The sequence below is a fragment of the Dromaius novaehollandiae genome, chromosome 4 (genome assembly GCF_036370855.1).
Source record: "Dromaius novaehollandiae isolate bDroNov1 chromosome 4, bDroNov1.hap1, whole genome shotgun sequence".
Taxonomy (NCBI): domain Eukaryota; kingdom Metazoa; phylum Chordata; class Aves; order Casuariiformes; family Dromaiidae; genus Dromaius; species Dromaius novaehollandiae.
The window spans coordinates 19,011,217-19,035,584 of NC_088101.1; the positions used below are offsets into that span (position 1 = coordinate 19,011,217).

At 36.4% G+C, this 24,368-nt stretch overlaps 1 protein-coding gene across 6 annotated transcripts in view; it reads left to right on the plus strand.

The window, feature by feature from the left end:
- BANK1 (B cell scaffold protein with ankyrin repeats 1) overlaps positions 1 to 24,368 on the plus strand; it is a 151,519-nt gene that overhangs the window by 33,483 nt on the left and 93,668 nt on the right. For all 6 annotated transcript variants that reach the window (XM_026109501.2, XM_026109523.2, XM_026109545.2 and 3 more), the window contains 4 exons: positions 8,019 to 8,167; positions 9,913 to 10,051; positions 11,655 to 11,797; positions 19,273 to 19,393. In XM_026109501.2, the coding sequence (XP_025965286.2) occupies positions 8,019 to 8,167; positions 9,913 to 10,051; positions 11,655 to 11,797; positions 19,273 to 19,393 (552 nt within the window). The remainder of the gene's footprint in view (positions 1 to 8,018; positions 8,168 to 9,912; positions 10,052 to 11,654; positions 11,798 to 19,272; positions 19,394 to 24,368) is intronic.

A 24,368-nucleotide genomic window follows, 5' to 3' on the forward strand; every position in this document is an offset into this window, starting at 1 on the left:
CTATTTCAAACCAAAGGTGGGAGTAAATTGCAAAGCAGCCTGTCCCCTAGTGAGTCAGCCTTGCTGACAACTCACTTTTTTTAATTTCTTTTTTAATACCAAGTGTGTCTGGCTTGAGTCTTTCTGCTGACAGCAGCTGTGGCAGCATGGGATGAAGAGACACGTGATGTCTTAGATAGGCAAGACCCATATAATTTAGAGCTCCCAGGTCAAGAACAGCATCATAAATTTCATCCAGGGATTGATAAGACCCCTGTGCAGGTATCCAAGCTCTGCTGTCATACTCAGAGCAAGATACGCTATTTGATAAATGAGCCGCCACAGCCAAGCCAGCCTCTGTTACCAGATTGATTTAAGGGATGCTATAACGTTGAGCACATTGTCTTGTGTCAGTAAAGGTTTGGATACTATTAATGGTATGTATCCTGTATTTTGAGTCAGGTGAAGCTGAGGATACCAGCTACCACTGTCTCTCTCCCCACCCTTCCCAATGCAGTTGTTAAAGGGCTCTCCAGTTATGTTAAACTTCATGTCTTTCCAGCCATGTCATTTCTTGAACTTTAAAGATTGTAGAGAAGAATATTCTTCATCAATAGAATAGCTTCAGACATGGTCATATGGAAAGAGTTTGGCTGCTTACTAGTAGTTCCTTGAGGGTGATCTGTAAAAACTTAAACTTACACTTGGCCTCAAATTTGAGCTTTTGGGCACTTGGAAGATGTGCTTCCCTGAAGTATGAGTTGATTCTAAAACAACCCTCATCTAGCTGTGTTCTTTTATACGTGTGTAATTCAAAATGGAGTCATGTGCCACTTCTGCGTCTAAGCACTGTGTGCAGTTTGGGCCAGGTTGTTTATACAAGGCTTGGCTTGTAGTTTAGTGATGATATGGCTACTAGGCAGGTAAAGCTAGCCCCTTTGGAAAGAGTAAGTGAGGCGTGGGACCCTCTTACGAGACAAACGAGTTTTGGAGATTTTCACCCCAACACTGGAGGCTTCTACTAACTTTTTGTCTTTAGTGGTAATCTGAGTCAGCAGCTGGAGGACAGCTTGTGTCTGTTCTTGTTATTGCAACATCCCTTCTCTTTGTTTTGGGGCAACGTTTGGTGCTGTACAATTCTTCAGTGAAACAGAGGTGAGATGTGTATGTGTTCCTCCACGTACCCTGCTAGAAGGCCTTTTTTAGAAGCCTTCCACCTTCTTCAATTTTTTGCCTGAACTTCCACAACAACTAAGTGTCCCAAGACAAATGTTTGTATTGGTAGGTTTTCTTTCAATGATATTGTTGTCTGTATCCACAACTCTCATTGGTACCATACAGCTGGAACAAAAATCCAAAAGCGTTCTCACTTTGGTAGAACTCCATTAACCTGAAGTAGATATATGAGTTCTTCAATAAAACGTTAGACTTAAACAGCTGAGAACTGCCAGTTCACACAGAGGACCAGCCTTCAGTTTGCTTCCCCCTAGAAAGCAGGCAGGATGAAAGTATGCCGAAATTAGAAACTGGGAGCTAGGAGTCTTCAGCTCCATTAACGGTTATGCTCAGCATTTAAATAACCTCAGGCAGGTAGTTATTCTTTCCAAACCAGTTGGTGTGCCTGATAGTTTAGAAGCTCTTTGGGACAGTCTAACTGTGTGTCTAGTGCTCAGCAGACTGGTCATATTATTAGTTCTACTGCTGTGCATGGAAATCCTAGATATGATGCAATAAAAATAAGTAACAAGAATTAATGCGTAGTAAGAGAGAGAGACTATCCCAAAAAACTTCTAATCTAAATATATGCATCCAAACTGAAAAACTGATTGTTGTGTTTAAGGTAAATCTTTCTTTCAAGCAATAGTCCAATTAGGTACTGATTAATTGTCATAGCCCTAGATTGTCTCTGAATATACAGTTAAAATCATATGAAAGTATATGTATAAAGAAAAACCTAGAACTTCATACAAAGTATTTCTTAAATAAAGATTATTGATAAGCGCATAGTAAATTGCTTTTTTGAAGGTAGGATTTTTTGTCTGTACTATCAGATCCAATTTGGATACACATAATAAGACTTTTACATTGCCTTTAGATGGTTTTATGATGGCTCCATTAGGCTACAACTAGTGATAAACTTATATACAATCAGTGTACGAATAGGTAGGTATGCATCTTTGCAATCAAATGTAGGTACAAACAGTTTATTGTGTGCCTGTATGTATATAGTAATGCATAAAACAATAGGTTTGGGGGAATTCCAGGGATTACTCTGTTACAGGAGAGAAACAGACGTGAATGAAAATTGCAGCACCATCAGATGCTAAGATGACATAAACAGCATCTCCAAATACTCAGAAAAGGAAGCACTCGTCTTCATAGCTTTTAAAGGAACTGTCAGTCTGATGCTTATTTGCAAGAAAAATTGTTCACCGTAAATAAAGTAACAGACCCACTTTGGAGACATGGACAAAATAGCGAACTCACAGAAAGCTGCTGTTTTTGACAGACGAGCTCAACATGTAAACAGAAACTCGGACTGAACATGATTTAGAGGAAAACATTTACTGTCAATGCAAAAGATAGATGATTCAGCATAGAGAGAAACATAATTAAACACTAGTTCCATAATGAATACATTTACCTTACTCTGAAACTTACATGTGATAGAAAACAAATGAAAAAAATTTAGATCTCAGTCAGATGTTTATATATTTGAGTATATATTTAGTCATTTCTGTGATTTTAGAAACCTTTAAATTCCCAAGACCCCTTCTCACCATCAGTAAAAGAAAACTTTTCTCAGCAGAGCAGAAAAGGGGATTGGCTTTGAAATTGTATCTTAGCAAGGGATTATGGTAAAAATGAATAAACCCCAAGTTCATGCTGAGCAAAACAGGCTTACTGAATCAGGCCCAGTGTGGTGGATGTTTTCTTCCTCCATGTTTCTCACAGCCTTTGTCAGGTCATTTATAGAGCAATTTATGCGGTTAAAGCCTGACTTTGATTCCCACTCTGCTGCACTTTCTGCTCTGGTCATACAGTGTTTAGAAATAGCTGTACTTTAAGAGCATTAGCTTTCATAATTGTCTATCATAAACTTATGGTGGATTGCAGGGAGAATATGATATGCATAAATCCTTTTTCCTGATTTCTCCACGTTACAGAGGGTTACCTTGTTTTTCCATGCAGCCGTACTTTCCTAGGTTAAGCCCCCATCTTCTGCTCACCGTTCACAAATGTGTTTGACTTTAAGCTTTTGAATAGCAAATAACTCAATTAGCAGATCATTTACACACGAGCATATTTTCTGTTGCATCTTATAAAACCTGGTAGAACTGCCTCTGCCCATACCTCACGTTGTGCTTGGGAATCGTCCTCCTGTATTACATGGGCTCAGTCACGCGCTCTAAATGGTCTGCTGTATCACAGTGCCGTTCCCTGTGGTCCTCTTTGTTATAATCTTTGACACTGCACCACCATGGCTCTTTTTTCACGTGGCAAGTTGGCCACATATGCTTAATCACCTTTCCATTCCCTGTCATGTTCCTAACCTGATTTGTCCTTATTTGTCATCCTCTTCTTCACTGTGTGCTCTAGAGGACATATGAGGACCTTGTTTGCTAGTGTATGTTTCAGTTCCTCAGCTGGCATTGCTTTAGCAAGGCTTAAGACATAACTGAAATTCAGTAATGTCTGCAGGCATTTTGCCTTTATAAAACCAGCTGTGAGACTTATTCCATGGGTAACCTTAGAAAACATATAAATCTTTCATAAGTTTATAAAAGTATATGTTTATTTATCTTTCATAAGTTTTCTGCTATTTTTAATAACCCAGATCTGTCACATACGTTGTTGACTCAAAATATGTAGCAAGTACCAAGTAGTCAAAACACTGAGACAGTTTATAATCCTCATGTAGACTGCAGTAGGGATAACCAAAAAGTATGTTTGAAAAGTTAGAATTCCTTTTTTGGGAGGAGGTTGGATGTGACATGAAAGCTGTTCAGAAGCCATTAATTGTTGAATCCACAAGAGATGGGAAAGGCTTCATTAAAATTTGTCAGTTTTTGCAGAGCAATGCAATTTCAAAGTCATTTCCTGAATTCAGTTAAAAATGTGGAATTGAAAGCAGTAGTGTATTCCAAAAGGTTTTGTGTAAAATATAATAAATTGATGTATTAAGTTATAGGAATTAAGAGAGCAGACTGAAGTAAAATTGAAAACATCGGCAGTGTGCCCAATTAAATGAATAACTGTTACAGTAAATGTATGTAATATTTGATTATTTAAATATGAACTTAAATTTACGATCTGTCCTTTCAATGTGATGATCAGTGATAGATATTTGTAAAAAACAAGCCAAAAAAAGCAGCCTGCGTGATGAACTATTACCCTCTATAATAGACTATAATTCCCAGCAGGAGTACCCTGAATACTCGAGGGAAGTATATCATAGATTTTTTTCCTTTTTAGCTTCTAGCTCATAGTGCTGTCTAAGCAACATTAGATATTGTTAATATGTTCTTATACTTCGATCTTACAAGAAAGCATACATTTTTAGTCATCCATTATTTTAATTGTTAGTGCCACATTGTAAGAACCTCACAGATAGGTCACTGTATAAACAAACTTAACAGAACACATTCACCAAGCAACAAATACTCTTTAATAAATCCCCTCTCTTAGATACTTCAACATTATAATGATGCTCCTTTTATGTTTCATTTAAGCTAATCTATACATATTGTTGTAAATTCTTGTTAAAAGATTATTTTTCTGAAAGCCTTAAGAATTAATGGCATTCCCTAACCATCACTTGCAAAGGCTGCAAAGAGGATTCATACTGAAGATGTCCAAAATTCAAGTTTTCAGAAGACCTGTACATCAAACACCTTCTAACTCCATTAAACACAAATGCAGTAGAGAGCTCAGGGATGTATCAGACCATATCTATACACTTACTCCACCAGTGTTACTAGAATCTCATTAGTGTGGTATTAATCCCTTAGAAGCTACATGGTTTTAGTGAATGCCACCAGTCCAAGGTTTGCTTAATCCCTGGTGTATTGCTTGTTCAGCATCTACAAATAACACTTCATTTCATTGTTTCGTGTTCCACAACATTTTAGGATCATTACTGTTGACACTGTTGGTAGGAATTTGAATGCTGGAAATGGTGGTTCTAGAGCTTAGCAACTAAATAAGTAGTGATAATGATATAGATGCCTGTTATTCTTAGACTGCTGTACTTCTCTTTCATTTATACTTACATAATGTTGACCTGACATATACTGAAAGAGGTCTTCCTTGATGGTTTTTAGCTAATAAATTGCTAAGCACTTTCACAGTCAGCAGGGGAATCCCTCATTCTCTTAAATACCAAAGTCTTTGACGTAATCACCACATTTCTTAACAATTTGTCTAAATCCTGAAGTAATATAATCCCAGTACTGACTGGACTCAAGTCCTGACATTGTAGTTATACATCACTATGCATAATAAAAATATTAAAATGTAATTAATGTGGTAAAAGACTTTATCCTAGTTTAAATCAAACTGTTAGCTCTAGCATTGACCTTCACAGTAGGTGAATTATTGCAGACATTAAAAGGTGGAACCAGCTACTTTCATTTTTGATATGTAGATTGAAGACTGTAGAAATGAAGTTATCATGAATTTCACATAGATTGGAATGTGTCCACCTAGTGCTCAAAGAATGATAACTAGAAAGCTGACAATCAAGAATCCAGAGACTGCCAGATTTACTATTCAGTCCTTTTCATTTTGTCTGGTAATGAAATGTTTCTTGTCTTTACAAGAATCCTTTGCCTAAAGTGGCAGAAAACTTTTCAGAAGAGAAAGCATTCACCTTATATGAGCTGTCTTCTGAAATAAGTTCCATCTGCTTTAGTATAAGATTTATGAAGACTTAAAATATGAACACAGACTATTCCTAAAGTATATCCTGTGGGCATACATTGTCCTACACAAGGCTGTAGTTGTTTTCTTCTGCAAGGGTTCAGGTCTTCTGGACTCTTTCTGAAGGGCAGTGCTGAATAAGGTCTAGTCTACACAGTGATAATCAGAGAAATTAATGCACTTAGTTTTTTGACCTGGATTAGTGAAACTGCATTAAACTGTTGGTAGATTCTCATTCAGAATCAAAGTAGCGTTCATTCAGTTTAGTTTAGTTTACTTTCAAAATAAATTAAAGCAAATCGAATTCAAACTACTTCTATTCTGCAAAGTATAGCTCTGCAAAGAAGCTACGTGTAGCTCCAGTGCAATTTTACTAATCTACACTGAATTCACAGCTTAAATTCAGATTTAGTTTGCCTCAAAGTCAGGAGGATGTAAGCAGGAGTGGGCTGGGGAAATTTTACTAGCTGGTGATGAACACTGAACAACCCATCATAGATGTTCAGCGAACCTTTAGCTTCCTCTACAAAACATAGACAAATGATATGTTTTGTTCTTCTGAGATATCTGTAACAATCAAAACACATCTCTGAAAAGAAGTGCATATACCAGACACAGCATACCCAAATTTCTCTGCTACATTCCCTGGCATAGCTTTACTTAGCAGGTGCATTAATTATTAAAATCTATGCCTTCTTAAGCAAGGTAAGGTGGGTAAGGAGAGGGGACATTAATTTTAGACTAACTGATATACCTGGGGTAATAAAGACAAGCAAGAAGTGAGAAAGCTGGTAGTAAATTACCAGTACCAATGCTGAATGGAAAGAGTTCTGTGTCATTTAGCAGCACTGTGTAGTTTGTGTACCTCACTCACTTGGTTGCTTTTGGAAAAAACTCAAAATGGTTTTGGTACTTGTCTGAGCACAGCCAAATTGCTCCTGCTCAGTATTCCTCCCATCACTAATTTATATTAATATTCTACATCCATTTGAAGGAAAAGATGTGCCTGAAAGTTGTGTTCTTGAATGTAATTGACTGTGAGTGTTCCATAATTTACAGTAATACAAGATACTGTTGATGTCTCTCAGGATATTCTCTCATCAGCCAGTCTGGATTTTTCAGCTCTGTGAGCTGCTTGGGATGATATCATTAATCTAACTAGGTGACTGCAATATACTGGATAATCCTGCTTGATGAAGAGCTGCAGGAATCCTCTGAGATGGGTGGGAAGAATGTTTTGTACAGGATAATAGTCAGTAGAATGTCTGGGAAGGAGCAGTAATAATACAGCTGAGAAGTAGCAGGTGTAAAGAACAGCTTTTCTAAAACACAGGCTTAGTCAGAGCTCTGCAGATGCCGTTGTCAATTCTTTTATATCTCCTCATTAAAATTCTGTGATTTGGTGAAGGAATCACTATGGCTCTTGGGCCTATCTTGGTACTGCAGAATAGAAAAGAAGCTAGTTGCAAGCTGCCTGCATGATTGGCATAGCACTTCCAAACACAGCATATCCTACAAAAAAATGTGTACCTTCAGTCCATCTTTTGTACATGAAGGCAGGCAAATACTGTGGAGTCTTTGTGCTAGGGAAATGCCCTGGCTATTATCGTAGTTATATGTTCACTGGTATCACTGCACTCATACAAATCCTTCCTGTAGACAGGTGGGCTGCAAATTGCAGAAGTGCAGCATATGCTTGTTTAAATACGGGGAAAGGAAGAATGGTGAAAATCCCAGTTTATCTCAGTGTATGCTGTCAGAAAAGAGGTTTGTTCTATCGAAACTACAAATCTGGCTGACCTCTGTGACCTCATTGGTCACAGAAACTTTGGTCAAAAGGCCCGTATCTATTTTAACCTCAACAAGATTAAGCATTTGAGCACAGCTTATTCATACAGCTAAAGACTGCAGGATCAGAACTGTAGAGGGAAGCTCTTCGTTAGGGGGGAAAACCTTGCTTCATTTAAATTAAAGGGAATTTTGCCAGAATTTCATGTAATGCCCTTAATGTGACTCCAAATGCCATGTGAATCTAATAGGTTATAAACCACCCCACTGCCATGTTTTATTGATCTGGGATGATTAACAATATCTTCATTCCATATTATTTATTTCAGATTACCAGAATAACACTGATGTTAACTTGTCAAATATCAGAGGAGCATCAGAAGAAGCAGATCTTTTTTTGGACACAGAGGTAGTTTCTGAAACATTAGAAACTAACCGGCGATCAGCATTGGTGCTTCCAGCTAGGATATCATGTGAAGTAAGGTTTGAGGATGCTAAAATCTTTGCGATAACAATGTTGTTCTACTCTCCCTGCTGTAGTCTCATTCGTACTCTGTCAGTTTTGAGAACAAATCACAAATGAGGAGCCAACGTGAGCATGCGTCTAGCCTGCAGTGGGATTTATTTGGCCTTTGTGTCATATCCACACTGCAGCTGAGAGATTTGCAGATAAAATAGATTTGAAACAGCCTCTAAAGGATTTTATCTCTATTAAAATTTTTTGGCAGTTTCAGTAGAGATATTACTGTCATCAGGAACTTGTCATTTAGAGGGAGCATGAAGGCAGGGACTTCTCAAGAGATGTGAAGAGTCTCTTGGGAAGAACCAATGATGGGTGTATTGGTGCCTGCGTGTTTGTGTGAGTTAAAGAGTGCTTGTGTGTGTATGCACCTTGCCTAATTTTAAGTTGAAATCAGAAATATTTATATATGCATATCTGCATGCATTTCCAATGAACACAGATGTTCATATGCATTTGTTTTTAATCAGGGTTGCTGTGAGAAAATATGTGAGAATGTAAACAGGAAAAGCACAATATCCAGCACTACATTCCTTTATGCATACAGTGAATAGCCATAGTCAGATACGAAGGTTGCAGTGTACATGGAATGTCACATATTTGTCAGTAGGCTATTCCATATGTCAGGCCTTGGTAATAGCTTACCAGCTGAATAATGAAAGACATGATATATTTGGACTTGTTTTGCTCTCTTACAATACAAGTTGGCTTCTCTATAAATTACTCAAAAGCCTGAAGTCTTTCAAAGAGAATTGCAACTGGCCGTCTTTAAAACAAATGTAATCCTGAAAAATGCTATTACTTCTGGTAGAAATCTGCATTATGGAGATTGAAATAGTATTATAAATGATAGTGTCTTACTAGAGAATTGTTACTCATGGATTAAATCTCTTTTTTCTGTTCATCAAAGATTAGAGTTTCTCTGGTGGCATAAGTGTATATTTTTTCCACCGAAAATCAATAGAAGTGCCACAAAGCAACAGTCTAAATTCAAAGGGGGAATAAACAGAACAAAATTATAGGTCAGTATGTCAATGTAAGTCACTACAATTTAAACCACTGTCACTTGTACTTGGAGATGTTGAAGTGTGAACCTAGAAAGGGAGAACAAATAACAGACACAAGGAAACTGCTTCATCCTATAACTTCTTGCTAGTTCTTTTCCTGCTTCAGACTACCTAAGACTGTGTAATTTGCACAATTAAAATTGATTTATACCTTCAAAATATGACTTTATAATAAAAGATGACTTTATAAAATCATCTTTCAGAGATGACTTATACCCATTATTTCATTGTTGAGATTGGTAAAGTTCTAAGGGAGTATAATTCCCTCTGGTTCAGAAGACAGTAGAGGGCTATTCCTCGCTTTATTCACTGTTTCTGTGTCAATTTACTGTTAGTTCACTCTAAAAATTTAAGGGAGTCTAAAGTATCTTAGGCCCTTATTAGGCCAAGTGTCTTTTTTCTAAACTATAAAGTAAAATGGTCTTAGAAAAAGTAATAATACATCTACAAATGTCTTTTAAATACTGTTTTGAAAGATTATTAGGTAAGGTGAATTCAAAATGCTACATATTATGGTATGTTTTATATGAAGCTATTTTTAAAAGAACTTTCTGTTCAACTTATGTTTTAATTTACATACTACACTTTCAGTATTATTGGGTGAAGGACTAATGGGAACATATTTTGATTTTATAGAACCCTGGTGAGATATTCATTTTGTTGAAAGATGAAATAGATGATGAAACTTTAGAAATTGAATTCATAGCGAACAATCAACGAATTAGGACACAACCAGCCTCTTGGAATCAGAAGGTCAAGTACATGAAAGCCTTAGGTAAGAGAGAATTTCTTTACCTTTAAGTAAACAGGAAATTTTGGTCTGCCTTCACTTTTTCTGATAAGTAGTTTCACTTCCCAGTAGACTCTAATATTACTTTATAGGTGTTTCCTGTACATGAGTTTTGCATACAGAACATTTCTTTTATTAATAATGCAGAGAATGATTTATGGGAAACTAAGTTCTATTAGATTGTTTTTGTGTGGTTAAATGGCAAGTGGCAGTCTTAAAATGTCATTGATTAGTCACAGATTAGCATTCTTCAAAATTACTGCCATAAAATGCAAAGCTAATATTCTTTTCTTATTACTGTCTTACTAAGATGTTTCATTTTATATCTAATGCAGTAAATTTATACTCCTCTCTATAATTCTTACTGACACAGGAAATCATTTCTTTTCTTGGTTATTTCTTCATGCCCGTGCTATTTCTCTACATCACTCAGCTCTGCTGGTTTCTTAGGATTTTTTCCGGCTCCTCTATCCATAATTTTAGTTGCCTTATTTTCCTGTTTTCCCTAGGACATGATAAAACAAAAAAAACCACTGCTTTTATGAGACTAGAACACAGTTTCAAGGGCCACATTAACCCTCATTCACTTGATGAGAGTTTTGAGTTAAAACATTTTCCACCTAAGCATTCAGAGTCTAGCTTGCCACTCCATTGCATGATGCAAATTCCGAAAAGTACTTACATAATATTTTATTTTAAAACTATTGCAATACAACATTAGATGGGGGGGGGGAGGGGAACACGCTACAGTTTTGAACTAGGGCTTCTTGGAGCTCCCTCTGGGTGACTAAGTATGTGACCTGATTTTCATCCTGAACACTGTCCATGCGTCCTGAGAGCTGTTTAGTATTGTGAGAACTGTTTAGTATTGTGTAGTTTGGCCCTTTTACATTTTCAGGGTTGCCCCCTTGGATTGTTCTTATGTGGAGAGAGTTAGAATTTTTAAAAAACTGTGCTAGTGCTGGTATGCTACAGCAGGATTCCTGGCACAGTGAATACTAATGAATTATAAAATATGTTCATAAAGAGGGCTCACGTTGCATACTCAGAGAAAGCCATACTTAAAGTAACAGACTGTACAAATGCTGCTTTCCTGAGCTTTTACTAGGTAAACAACTGGAATGGAAGTAATTATACTGCAATCTAGTTCAAATCCAATCTTAAGAGCCTTGCCTACAATTAAGAAAATGTTTCAAAAGAAAAATAGCAATTCTGTAGTTTGTAATAAATGAACCTTTCCGTAATTTGTAGGCATAAGGGAGCTGATTATAGGTCATCAGTCCATCAAAGGGACGTTTGAAATGTGAAGCATACCGTTTTCATCGCTTTTCTAACTTGAAGGAATACAGTGGCTTTGTTTTATAAGGATTTACAGAGATATATTCTCTTTTGCCAGTTTTTGAATGTTAGACTGAAAGACCTGAATAAAAAACTGCCTACACTGAATCATTCATGAAATGCACATGCTGTTCATTGCCTCTCTTCATTTTCTGTAATATTTTCCTCTGCTCTTTTACTCATTCCCCAAGACTTCTGGTCTGGGATTGTAAAATATTTTCAGCTACTGTTCTGATTTGTTTTTTGTAAGATTTTCCTGCTGGCCCTGTATATGTAAATGTCTGCTGCGGGGGAGTCATTAAGGCCACAGCGCAGATCGAATACTATACTGCACTAGGGGAGATCGAGAACATTCTCAAAAAAGTGGCTGATCCAATAGCTTTTGCTTGTCAGGTAAGTTGACCTCTGTGTTAAGTTAATAAGAAAAGAAGAATGTAAGTGCCAGTATGAGCTAAGGAAACATGCACTGTGCTGTAAAGACTATATTTTGATTGCATAGTAATGAGTAATGGCTCAATACTAGGCTCAGGATTAGAGGCCTGTCTTTGAGATGTCTGGCTGTAAGCAAATCAGACAAGTGAAAACAAATTTTCTCTCTTTTTTGTTTTTGCTGTTGTTTAGACAGTGACATAAATATTCTTGCTGCTGTGTATGCCCAAAGGACAACATCCTGCATTACAGGGGATGAAAATAATAACAAACAGTAGTACTTAAAACTGCCCTTCTCTCCATCAAAAGTGTTCTTTTGAGTGTGTTATAAAACCAATAGAAACAAGTAATTTTAAATCACATTGTATTTGGAAGATTATTATTAATTCACCAATAAACAGGATTTTTCTGGCATAATTTGTATGGAAGACATTAGGTTGCTATTCCTATAGAGTCTGTATACAGCTGCTGAATTATCATTCATGTGGTTTGCTGGTTGCCATGCAGATTCTTTGCATATATTTAGAAGAATTCAGGTTGTGAAGCTGGGCTTCAAATCAGCACAGCAGACTGCAGTGCTCTGCAGTATCTCCTTTGCTAATGGCACATACAAAATAATACGAAAAGAAAGCATATATTAAGAAAGAATGAAATCTCAAGTATCATTTGTTCAATGGTGGGTAGCCTGAGCAGACTTGTCGTGATGTCTATATTGTGATTGCAAAGCCAGAACAAAAATAATAGTCTGTGTTTCCAGTGCAGACAGTCTCATTTTCTTGTGACAAATCTACCTTATCTACCACCTAAGGCATTACACTCATAACGAAAGGATTAATAAAAAATGATGTATTGCATTATTAGTATTCTGTTAAGGATGGGGGTAGATTCCTTCCAAATATAATTCACTTCTGTTCTAAGAAAACAGGCTTGTTGCACAATAAAAATGGTGTAACTCTAAGTAGAAGTGCATTCTTAGAATCTTTAAAATATCTTAAAATAGTATCTATCATTCTTTAAATTGTAGATTAAAAGACATTGAAATTGAGCTTTCTACAGATGTGATTTAAAATTTTATGCTTAAGAAGTGTGTCATAATGATTTAAAAATTATAATTAACATGGTAACCTAGATACCTACAAAACACCTGGTATTTCCACTGGGGATTTATTTGTGTTATTGAGGAGTTTGACCCTTCATTTAACGAGCATGACTAATATTTAGTAAGTGAGATGCATGCAATTCAAATTATATTCAAATGTGGAAATAATTCTATGCAGAGCAGTAGTGCACACCAGGAAATATGGCTTCAGTGTTATGGCTGTCAGGTATGTTTAATAATTTAGTCACCTTTTCGCCTCTCTATTATAAGCATGGGTTTAAATGAGGAGACATTGTATGCCTGACTCTTAATTTTATTTGTGTTGGCAACTTAAAAACTAATGCCGAGAAAATTTTTATAATCAACTAAGTGGTACAATCCAGACAGTATCAGGGTTGTTCTGTGGGAAAGTATATTAATGGTAGTTCATTGGTATGTTTGTGTATGTGCTGGAAGATTTGTCATTGTATTTAATTGTACCTACTTGGCCATGGAGTGAGGTAGATTCACTAGCTAGGTAGCTGAACTATTCCTTCAAACTTTTTAAATCTTTTGAACGCTCATGTAAATATGATTTAATGGCAATAAGATACATCATAAAGATGCAATTTACAAAACATGATTTAACTTAATCTTAAAAAATGTAGTAATGCAAGGAAAAACAAAACAGCTTTCATCTAATTAGAATTCCATCAAGTAGCGGGAGTAGTAGTAACTTTTATTTAACCAGGATAATTAAGACCTTTGAGACTATCAGCTTATTTGCAAAAGTATCCTGGGGCAACAGTGGTTTATCTATGCATAGTAACAATCAAACACAATGGAAAACAAAATTAAAATAAAATAGGAAAGCTTACAGCAATTATTGATCAAAGCAGTAACATTCTGTGATTCAAAGAAAAGTTCAAGATTTTCACAAATGTTTGCAGTCTGAGGAGTATCTTGTTATTAAAATTTTGTGATGAAAGCAAATTACTACACTAATGCATACCACAGATACAATGCTTGGGTAAAACACTTTTATAGCATTGTGTGTTACACTGCTGACCTTTCCAATTACTTTGAGTTGGTATCAACATTGAGATTATTGTCCCTTTCAGCAAGTAAACCCAAACAAACAAAAAACCCCAATGACTAGGCTTACAGCCATCTGTTCCTTTTACTAATAGCCAGGTCAAAGGGGACTAACAAAGTATGCTGCTGTTCTACCTATTGGATTCATCTTTTTAGACAGGAATTGAAGACTAACGCTCACTCAATTGTTAGATTAAACATATTTTAACTCGAAGTTTATTACAAATCATGTCTTTGGATGAAATTATTTGCCACATCTGCTATATTATTTTATATTTTGCATATTTGTCTGAATTTATGAAAACATTGACCAACATTAGCAAGACATTTCTAACAACCCAATAAATATTTAAAATGTAAGAAAATAAGTAAAATAAAAAATGAAACAAGGTTCATTGTAAAATTTGTAAAATTTTTGAAAGAAAATCATCTGAAATTTTATGTTAAAGAAGGCTTTTTATATTGAAGTAGTGTTGAAATCACAGTAACTAAATCTTATGCTAAATGAACTTGCTGTCAGAACATATGAGACAGGGCATAGGTTAAAGGCCATGAATTTTTTGTTCTCTCACTTCTATATAATTTTGCATTAAAGAAACTGTCTTAGGGGTTTTTTGTAACCCTGCAAACAAATCTGATCATAAGGTTCTTGTAATTCATAATTAAACTTTTTCACATTTCATTCTTTACTTTTCATCAACTTCTTATTTCAGCATTCTGGTGGATTTATATGCTGTATTGATTTTTTTTCTCTGACTTTCTACCAAACCCAAGTATTGATTCAAATATTTAGTGCTGAGGTTTTCTGGGTACAGATTTTTTAGGTTTTTTAAAAAGTGATGGAAACCGAGGTCAAAGCCTTATTATTGAAATTGAGAGATTTATGTTAATTTGAGTGACTTAGAGTGTCTGGAGAACTTCAGAAATCTTTATGACTTGAGTTTGGTTGAATAATATTCCTATGATTCTGAGAGACTTGATCCATCGGAGGATACTTTTATCATAATCATCAAACAGGATTCCAGTTACAGTATATATTAAAAAAAGAAGAATGAAAATAAACTGCAGTCTTCTCTATGAAAACTTGTAAGAAATAGCTATATGGCCTATGTAGTGATAGTATGCATGTGCCTTAACTTGATCTGCTAAGATATTTTCTTTGAAACTACTTTTAATAGTTTTCAGTCTTCTAAGTCATGTCAGCTACTTTTAAATGTCAGCAATTTTAAAATGTTTCTTTCTTTCCCTCTGAACATGAAATCTTTCCATATTTCATCAGTGGATAAAATTGTCAGAAAAGCCTATGTGATTTTTAAGCCTAGCCCCCTTCCCTTTGCCAGAGGTAATCTAGGTATTTAGGTGCATATAGAGTAGTGTCTGATATAGAAGAACTACTGGAGTAGTTAATCTTTTTGTAAATATGACATTTTTAGTACTTCTAAAGCCAGTGAGAAATATGTTAATTTACTGGCTGTGTATGCTGTGTTTCACTGGCACACATTTTCAGGGTTTTGTTAACAGTTATTAAAGAATGTAGGTCATGATTCACAGAAGTACCAAAGCATGTGCTTAGTCTTTTCCTTTTTTAAGAAAGTTTTCAGAAGCCCAGGTGTGATGGACATCACTCAGGCCATCTCTGTTGTTCACAGCTGCTTTCTATTGCTCTGGAATGGCGGCAGGTGGGAGATGGAGAGAGTGCTCTCACCTGTGGGGGCACTGAACAAGGACAAGTTTCTGGAGGCTGAGCTTGAGGCATGTAGTAGCTCCTTGCAGAAGAGCTAAGGCTGTAGAGAGGAGCAGGAAGCAGCCAGCAGCCAGCTATGCTTCAGAGGGCTTGGGAAGAGCTGCTTGGAAACTTGCCGAGTTAATTGTGAATGGCTCCTGGAAAGAAGAACTTGCCTACAAGGAGAAAGTAATGCTTTTACTTCTTTTCTGTCATGTTTTAACTTTTTAGTTCTTTATTCAGGTAAAATATGGGCTTTCTTGAAGCTTAGGCTTTCATTATAATGTGCTTAGCTTTAAGTACAGTCCTAATTCTGTTGGCTTTGGAGAGGCTTCAGCAGGAACTTTAGGTGCATAGTGTTGGTGGCATTCCTCAGCAAGTGCTGCAGAAGCCTCTGTGGGATATATCAAAATATGCAAATGTAACATATCTGGAGTCCATGAGTGCTCTGGAGCAGGAATGGCAAGTAGAGTATAAGTCTGTAACCTGAATTCCTAAGTGGAGGGGATGACTTTTAAGTTGGTGTGGAGCTCTCTCCTACTAGCTGGATAGCACAGAATGGTCCTCTTGCTAGTTCTGCTTCACTGCTATTTCTGCTATTATCTTCACATAACTAATGGAACAGAAATCAGTATTGTTTTTAGGCCCTCCTGTATGTGACATGAAAGGTATTAACATAGTTTTGTATCTATATGTACTTAATTTTTTTTGTAATGCCTTTGTTGTAGGGTAGCAGAGCAAAGCTAGTTGTTGTGGCTGGTTAACAAGATGATGTGTTAAACCATGGCTTGAGCCCTCAGACTTTAGATATCTGGAGAAAGAGACAAAATTTGAGGGAAAAACTTAAAGAAAATTGCAGCAGCCACAGCTGTGTACAAGAGGTGTGTTATGCCTGACTCTGATATTAAAAGAATGGAGAGGCAGGTCAGTGGAAGACAGACCTGTTAAAAGCGTGGGAAGTTTAGCTCCAATTTCATCTGCTACCTTTGGAAGGCTGAACAGTCTAACACCTGCCTTGGCAACTTGTAAAAACTGAGCCAATGTGATGCGAGAGTGACTAAGCCAGGCAAAGTTTCAGGCCCTAAGATTTCGTTGCAAAGTTCGTCCTTAAGTTGTGCACCCTCTTCAACGTGGGAACTTGCTCTGTTTGAAACTGAAAAACATTGTTTTATCCCCTGTAAACTTGGTTGTCTGACTGTAATCTAACAGCTATATACTCTTAAGCTACTTCTCCCCCAGCTTCCTGCCTTGGTGTGGGGAGGGGTGAGAAGAAAGGAAGGATCATACCTCTGCTTATATTTAAAGTGGAGGAGCCTTGCCTGCAAGGTTACGTTGAGTGCTTTTTTAAGGGGAGCTGCAGGGTCTTTATTTGGCTTTTGTTGCACAAGGCAGCCTGAAATGGACTCTGTCTGAAATTGCTTCTCAGGTTTTTCAGGACAGATGATGAGAGAGGTTTTCTTTAGCTGAACAGAGAGCTAGATACGTTGCAAAATATGTAAGTTGTGTCCCTGCTGTTTTCTTACGTTTTGTTAAGAGAGGACCATAGTTTTCTTCTATGCTCCAAGCACATGCCATAGAAAAAAACAGCATATAAATGGGGGAATTAAAATGTTACTTCAGATCTGGTTTACCTAGAAGCCCACATACATATATATGTATATTTATATTTACTGTCTGTAAAGTGAAATTTCTACTATACTGTTGCTGCTGTGTCCCTCAGTGAATATCGGTGGTTTTGAGCCACTTTCTGCATGGTGTAACTTCTGCATATGCATTCATCTGAGCTAGTGTTATAACTTATTTTATGTCCTGTTTTAGTCTGAGCCCTGCTAAGATAGTACCAATGACAATACCATGCTTAAGATGACCTTCTTGGGATAAGGAAGAATACTATGTTTTCCTAATTGGATTCTAATTTTTTTTTTGTCTTAATAATATTATTATTTCATGTGGCTAGTCTACTTAATATCTACCAAAAGAATTCTTACTGTGAAGTTCAGGGTAGGGGGAAGGGAGCAGGTTGCATATCCTTTCTTCATTTACGCTGTAAATCTGGTATATAGATCACATCTCTATTTAGAACATGCCTTTAAGGTCTTTTTCTAGGAGGAGTCTTTTTTTTTTTTTTTTTTTTTTTTTTTTTTTTTTTTTAATGCTTTGGTTGTTGAGGACTAAAAAATATATTCATATTTATTGAATAACATACAGAGAATTTTTAATGTGGCAGTGCAGAAAGGGTGAATTGTGGGGGAAAAAATAGGTCACAACTTACTAAATACAACACTTATGTATCGTAATCAAAACTGGAAGGGCAAGTGGGAATTATGGGAAAAATAATCATTTTATTACTGCTAGCTCCCCTACTGCATGAACTTGTCTTCAAATTTCCATGTCATTCATGCAGAACTCAGCAAAACTCTATGCTGTCTGTGTATCCAGCTTTATTTCTGACCACATCATACTCACTATTATTTTCTTGTTCACTTGTAATAGCTGCAGAAACGAAACTACATGTTTCCTTGCTGGTAACCTCTGTTCTTTTCTCTGTCACGGGGTGTTTTTTTTTTTTTTTTTTTTCCCCCCAAGTTTATGTATAAAACATATACGTTTATATAGTTCTGCATATATCCCTGCTAGCTATGTAAGAACTGTTCCAACAAGCAGCATTTGAGCTATGGGAAGGGAAATTTCAATAAGAGCTCCTCTGCTATGGCTGAGCTGCTTTTGGTGCCCAAGCCATTTTACCTACAGGCAGTGCAGCAAAGACTGGGCCAGCTCTGTAGCACTCAATGTAAAATATCTTCAATGTTCGAATCCCTGTAGTCATACTTCTCTTGTCACATGGAGAAAAGAAGCACTTAATTATAGCTACCATGAGAGTCATTAGGAATAGATCTTGGCCTTCTGTCCAGACAGAATTAGGCAATCAAAAAACTATCTCACTGCAGTCAGTGGGGATTTTCCTTGTCTAAAGAATATGTATTTAGTAGGGAAGCTCATCTAACTGGTTGCACACTATCCATTTCTTAATCTGCCAGTTGATGTTAGACTATGACTGATGGAACTGAAGCTGTTCCCTATCTAGTACAGTATGCAACCTTAATGTAAAGGTTTCAGGTAACAGAGAGCTGCCAAGTTGTTTAAGATCATCCCAGATTACTGCTGTAATGACACCTTGGTTTCATTGGTACCTGGTATCTGTCAGAACAGCTCCTGGCTATTAAACTACATTGTCACAGCTAAATCAAGAGTAGAGAAGTACAAATTTTCCTGTCCTTACCTTTCCTTCAGAAGTTCTCAGTCATGGCTGAACATAGCTATAATACCTGTTTCTCTTCAATTCGGTCTTATTGTCATGATCCTTCTATATAAGTCTACTTGTAGCATATTACTACTTTTCTGTGGCTTTCAAAAAATATGCTGATCCTGCTAAGAGTGAGTTTTTATTCATTTCATTTGAATAATTGATTCACTAGTGCAAACTTACAAAATAAATATGTACCAAATGCACTTTTTTCCCCCTCCCTCTCTCTCTCTAAACAGACTTTTGAGTTCTCTTCTGTAGAGAAGCTGGACAATGTTTTGACCTTGTTACTGAAAAGCAAGATGTCTGCTTATGAATTCAGCACATTTCAAAGTGAGGAACAGCACCATCAACAAGCTAGTGAGTACTTTCTCATATGCATTGATTAATTAGACAAGTTTAAAATATTTAAATTAAGCCCATTAGTGAAATGTGGGAATCCACAGTAAAGACACCATAATGAGGAAAAATGGAAGGAGGAAAAAAAAAAAAACTTAACCGCTACTTCATGAGTCAGTACTAAGTATTTATACATGTTTGGATGTTGGATCAGTTTTGGATTAATTGCAAATTGACAGCTTTGCACCTGTCCAAATTTATGTTTATGGAGAAAATAGGCAATAAGAGAAGCTTCTCTGTATTAATCATATGCACTGTGTTTTCTACTAATTGCTCTTCAGCAATACAGTTTACACTGCATTTTCCTGAAATGTTTGATGAAGCAATACAAAAAGCGAAAGACTTCCACATCTGAAGGGAATGGATGGCTTTTGAATTTGGAATAGCATTAAGCATCTCTATTCATTTTAGTAACTATGAACTTAATAGTTTACTTTATTCTGACCAAAAGCTAATTATATTTAAAGTCCCAGCAAGTTAAAACAGGATTTGGCTATAAAATAGATATAGACACACCATATGTGCAATTCACTAGGTTATAAATGGAAGCTATTGCCTAATGCCAAATGCAGAGTCCTGGTTGAATTCAGTTAACCATTTATTAAGGATGCAAATTTTTATTGCAATACACTGAAGATCTGATTTAGTTTATACTTTAAAAACATTATTGTGATGTTACTTTGGATGCGTTATACCTCAACTTTTCCATGAGACTTGTAAAAAGAAAACAAAAGCCAAGAAAATGGATGTTTCCCTTTTGAAATAACTAAATATAGCAAGTTTTCAAGGTAATGAGAAATGTGTTATGTTACACTTGAATATAGAGAGTTTGTTTTCTCTTAAAATCATAGTGCATGTACACAAAATGGGAGAGAGAGAACTCAAACATTACTTTCTCTTAGTCATCTCTTCTTTAGTCACAATCATGCTTCCTTTCCTTTTGAGTAAGGTTTGTCTGATGAAATACATCACTTTGTACTAGAGAAATATGATTCCAGTTCTCTTCAGTTCTGTAAATGAAGTTAAATGTGACTCTTCATTGGTGGAAAAACACAGTAGGATGTTAAGTGAGGCACTTGTCCCTGCCAGGTTAGTGGGCAAGATTGCAGGATGGGGATGTATAGGGTGTTAGAGCATCATTCCTAATGTAAAAAGTTTGTTCTCATGAGCAAAAGATTTTTTGCTTTTCTAGTAACTACTTGGATCCAGGCCCGTTATTCAACTAGTAAGAATAATTTTTACCAACCCACAGCCCCTCCCAAAAAGGGCCATGGAGTTCAAGAGCGAGTTGGCTGTTTGTGAGCTACAGTCAAGTGGTTTTGACCTTCCCAAAATGATCTGCTTCAGTATAACCTTGCAACAAGAAAGTATGAAGTTAAATGTTCAAGTCCTTCCTAGAAGGAGCATGTGGTTGCAGAATACTCAGAATGTGGGATGCCCAGGTTCTTACCCACCTTCTGCCTAAAGGGTATGTAAACCTGTGTCCTTGACACCCTATAAAAGCATCCCAAACAGGCACTAGATGTATCAGGTTTATTAGAGGACTCGTGTCTCCTTTTTTTCAGCCATTTTGTATTGTTTTATTCCAAGCACTGTTTTTTTTTTTTTCGAAGGGAAAATACTGAAGAATGAAAAATAATAAAATAATTCTAGAGGGAATAAAACTATCAGACAAAAAGTTATTTAGCAATGAGATGAACTATTTTCATATCTTTCAAATGGCAGATGAGCCAGCCCTAATTTCATAATTCCTATATTTGCTGCTTTTTCCTTAGTGGTCAAAATAGGCTGACATGCCAGAATTCCCATTATCTGTTTCCAAGGGGGATACTGGCACTTTGCACTGAAAGGTGCTTGGTTGCAATAGAGGCACATTGATATATCAATGTATAAATTAATACCGATATCAGTACTTTGACTTTTCAGTGACTACCCATATGTGATTCTATGAGATTCTTGCCCATTTCCAAACTTTGCTTCTAAAGACTTAAAAGCCCATTGAACTCTATACAGAGAGCCTCTGATAAGACTTTGTATCGAACAATTAATTCATAAAGCTTTGAATATGTATTTTTCCTCCAAAAGCTGGAGCTTTTCATGCATCTAGCATTCAGTGAACCGTACTTAATCTTCAGGCTTTTCCAGTCTGCATGTGACCTCACCTGTTGGTCTCCTTGCAGGAAGGAAGGAACATCTGTGCCTAAATGGAGGCAATGGTGACACTATTTATCTGTAGTTCTTGTTTGATCTCCTGTCAACTTTGTCAGTACTAGTAAAATGAAATTAATTTTTAAAACAGAGCATTGGACATGCTAAAAATACAAATTCATACTGATTTTACAAACCGTGGTTTTTAATGACAGCCACACGTGAATGTATTTTACTATGCATAAGATCAGCTTGTGTTTTGCTTTTGATGAAGCAGGCTATAGTGATAGCTATTGCAGTAACTGAAAAGCAAATCATGAGTCTTTATCAGTAAAGTATTGCCAGAACTACTGTATTTATAAATCTTGTCAGAAATAAAGTGCACACGTCAGACTTGAACTGTGCTTTTGTTTAAATTACTCATTTTTGTTGTATGATGTTTTCTGTAGTTGAAGAACATCTGAAGAAGATCTAAGTATTTAAACATTGTCAAAGTATATTTACAGTTATATATGAATATTACTGAGTAGCAGCATAGAGGCATTAAGATAGATTTTTATTCTGCTTATCAAGGGGAAAAATGTTTTAATAATGAGTGATATTTAAAGAGATTATTCTGCAGTCTCTGAAGAGGAATACTGGAAGCCCCATCAGTTGAGAAAGCTAAAAGCAGGCTGAACAGAAGCGACTGAAAAAACATTGTGTTTAATTATACAGCACTACCTGGAAGACAGAGCCAAGGCATGTCTGGGATTTTTAGTGGTGGCAGTGAGAACAATAAGATACTTTGTTCTCCATCCCTGTAGAAGAAACTCTGACCTGAAATTTGCACATTCTGTGTCTGGCTGCTTTCAAGGTTCCTTGTATGTGTATTATTTCTCTGTATACTGGTAGAATTCAGTCAAAACATTGTAACAAATCCAAACCGGTATTTCAAAACTCTCCTTAGCTGAGTTTTGTGACCAGTTTGAAAGCCCTGATTCACGTCTTGAATCCTCAGGTCTGGGAATTCTTGGCCTTATGTTGATTTATATACGAGAGAAGGTATCTGCTTGAGGAAAGCCTGTTCATTTTTCTGCTATTACACAACTTTCAAAAAAGGAAAAACCACTATTAACACTGCTGCAATTAAACTCAGATATTGAGGCTTAATCCTCCCCTGCAATTTTCAAAAAAATTCCATACTGCTTTTTGTATGACCTGCCATTGTTAACAGCAATACAAATCCTATCCTGGTTTCCCTGATTCATTCTTTCAAGCTGAAACATCAAACTCAAAAGAGATGGTCTGGGTTTTCAGCTGCTAGCATAACAATAGGAGAGAAGACAGACAGGGTTTTAAGCGTTTTTCTGTGGTTTAATTGGTATTGACACTGTAGAAGTAATTTTAAATGCCTATTTAAATTACTAAGAAAGTAATGCCCTCTATCAATAATTTTGGAAATAAAAGTATATCTTACAAAGTCTGCAGAAATATCAGACTGTAGGCTGTTCTATTTGCTTACTAAAATTTTTATGAAAATTCCTGCGGGCTAAGGCAGCACTACAATACAGTAATATTAGATTTTTTTGCTTCCTTTTATAGCTGGGTTGTTCCAGAATGCTCTACAGAAGAGAGTAGAGAAGGGATTATGACAGGCCAACACATAAAACAGCAGCTCCCTCTTAACTTCCCATCTGTCAACTAAAACTTGTAATTAAGAGCAAGCACTGGGTTCAAAGTCAGCTTGGAAGCTGAAGATGCCACCTTATACACTTATAATATGCCATTTGGTCACTTTTTGCCCTTTCCTTCCTGTTTATGATCCCCAGCTGTGTAGTTGCCTAACTGCAGCAGCTTTTCTCTGGTTGTTGACCTGCTGCTTTTAACCTTCTGTATTGAAGAACTGCTACTGATTAAAAGTTTTTTCACTCTTAGTTACCTCCAGTACTACTACTTTTGTTCAGTTGTGTATATTTAACTCTATTGGTGGTTGCTGCTTTACAGCTGATACAGGTTCCAGTAATTTTCCTCAATTCAGTGTGGCATACTTGCAAGTTCAAGAATGGTTATTTTCTGCCGAAAGCATGTGTGCTTTCGAATAATTACAGCATCTTGCTAGTGTATATAATACAAAGCTTCAGTTAAAGTAGTTAAACACAGCATAGTAAAAAAATTCTTTACAGTAAAACATCTAATTTGTGTTAAGAACTCACTGAATTTTGCAAATTGGCAATTAGGTGAACAATTATAATTAAAAAGGGGGAAAAAAAACAGTAACCCAAATAGATCTTGAAGTGCGTTATTCTTACTTGGTTATTTTGACAATGGTACCCTTAGTTGTCATTGACTTGCTGCAGAATCTGCAGGAAGGAGATAAGTTCTTCACCTCTGCTTGATGACTTGACAGGGATTTAAAGAAAGACTTGTGCTGTTTTTCAGAATGAGGGCAAAAAGGCCAGCGGGCTTCAGTCATCTTACACAAGGTCATTAATCTTACTATATTGCTGAATTAGTTAAACATGTCTTTAGAGAAGGAATTTATGGGAGACAAAGTCCAACAATGTTTTTACTCCTCTCTAGATGGGTGACAAAGCTTATACAGGGCAGAAAAGGACTACTGTTAGCACAGTTGAAGATGGAAATGAGCAATGAAGTGTTACTGAAATAGCTGAAGGGAACAGCAGCCAAGAAAAGAATCGTGCCAGGGTCGTCTGAAGCATCAGAGAGTATTTCCAAGGTTTCTATCACCAAGACTTGGAAGGTTTGGCTCATGAAGACTGCATCCTACTTTATATAAGCAGAGGGG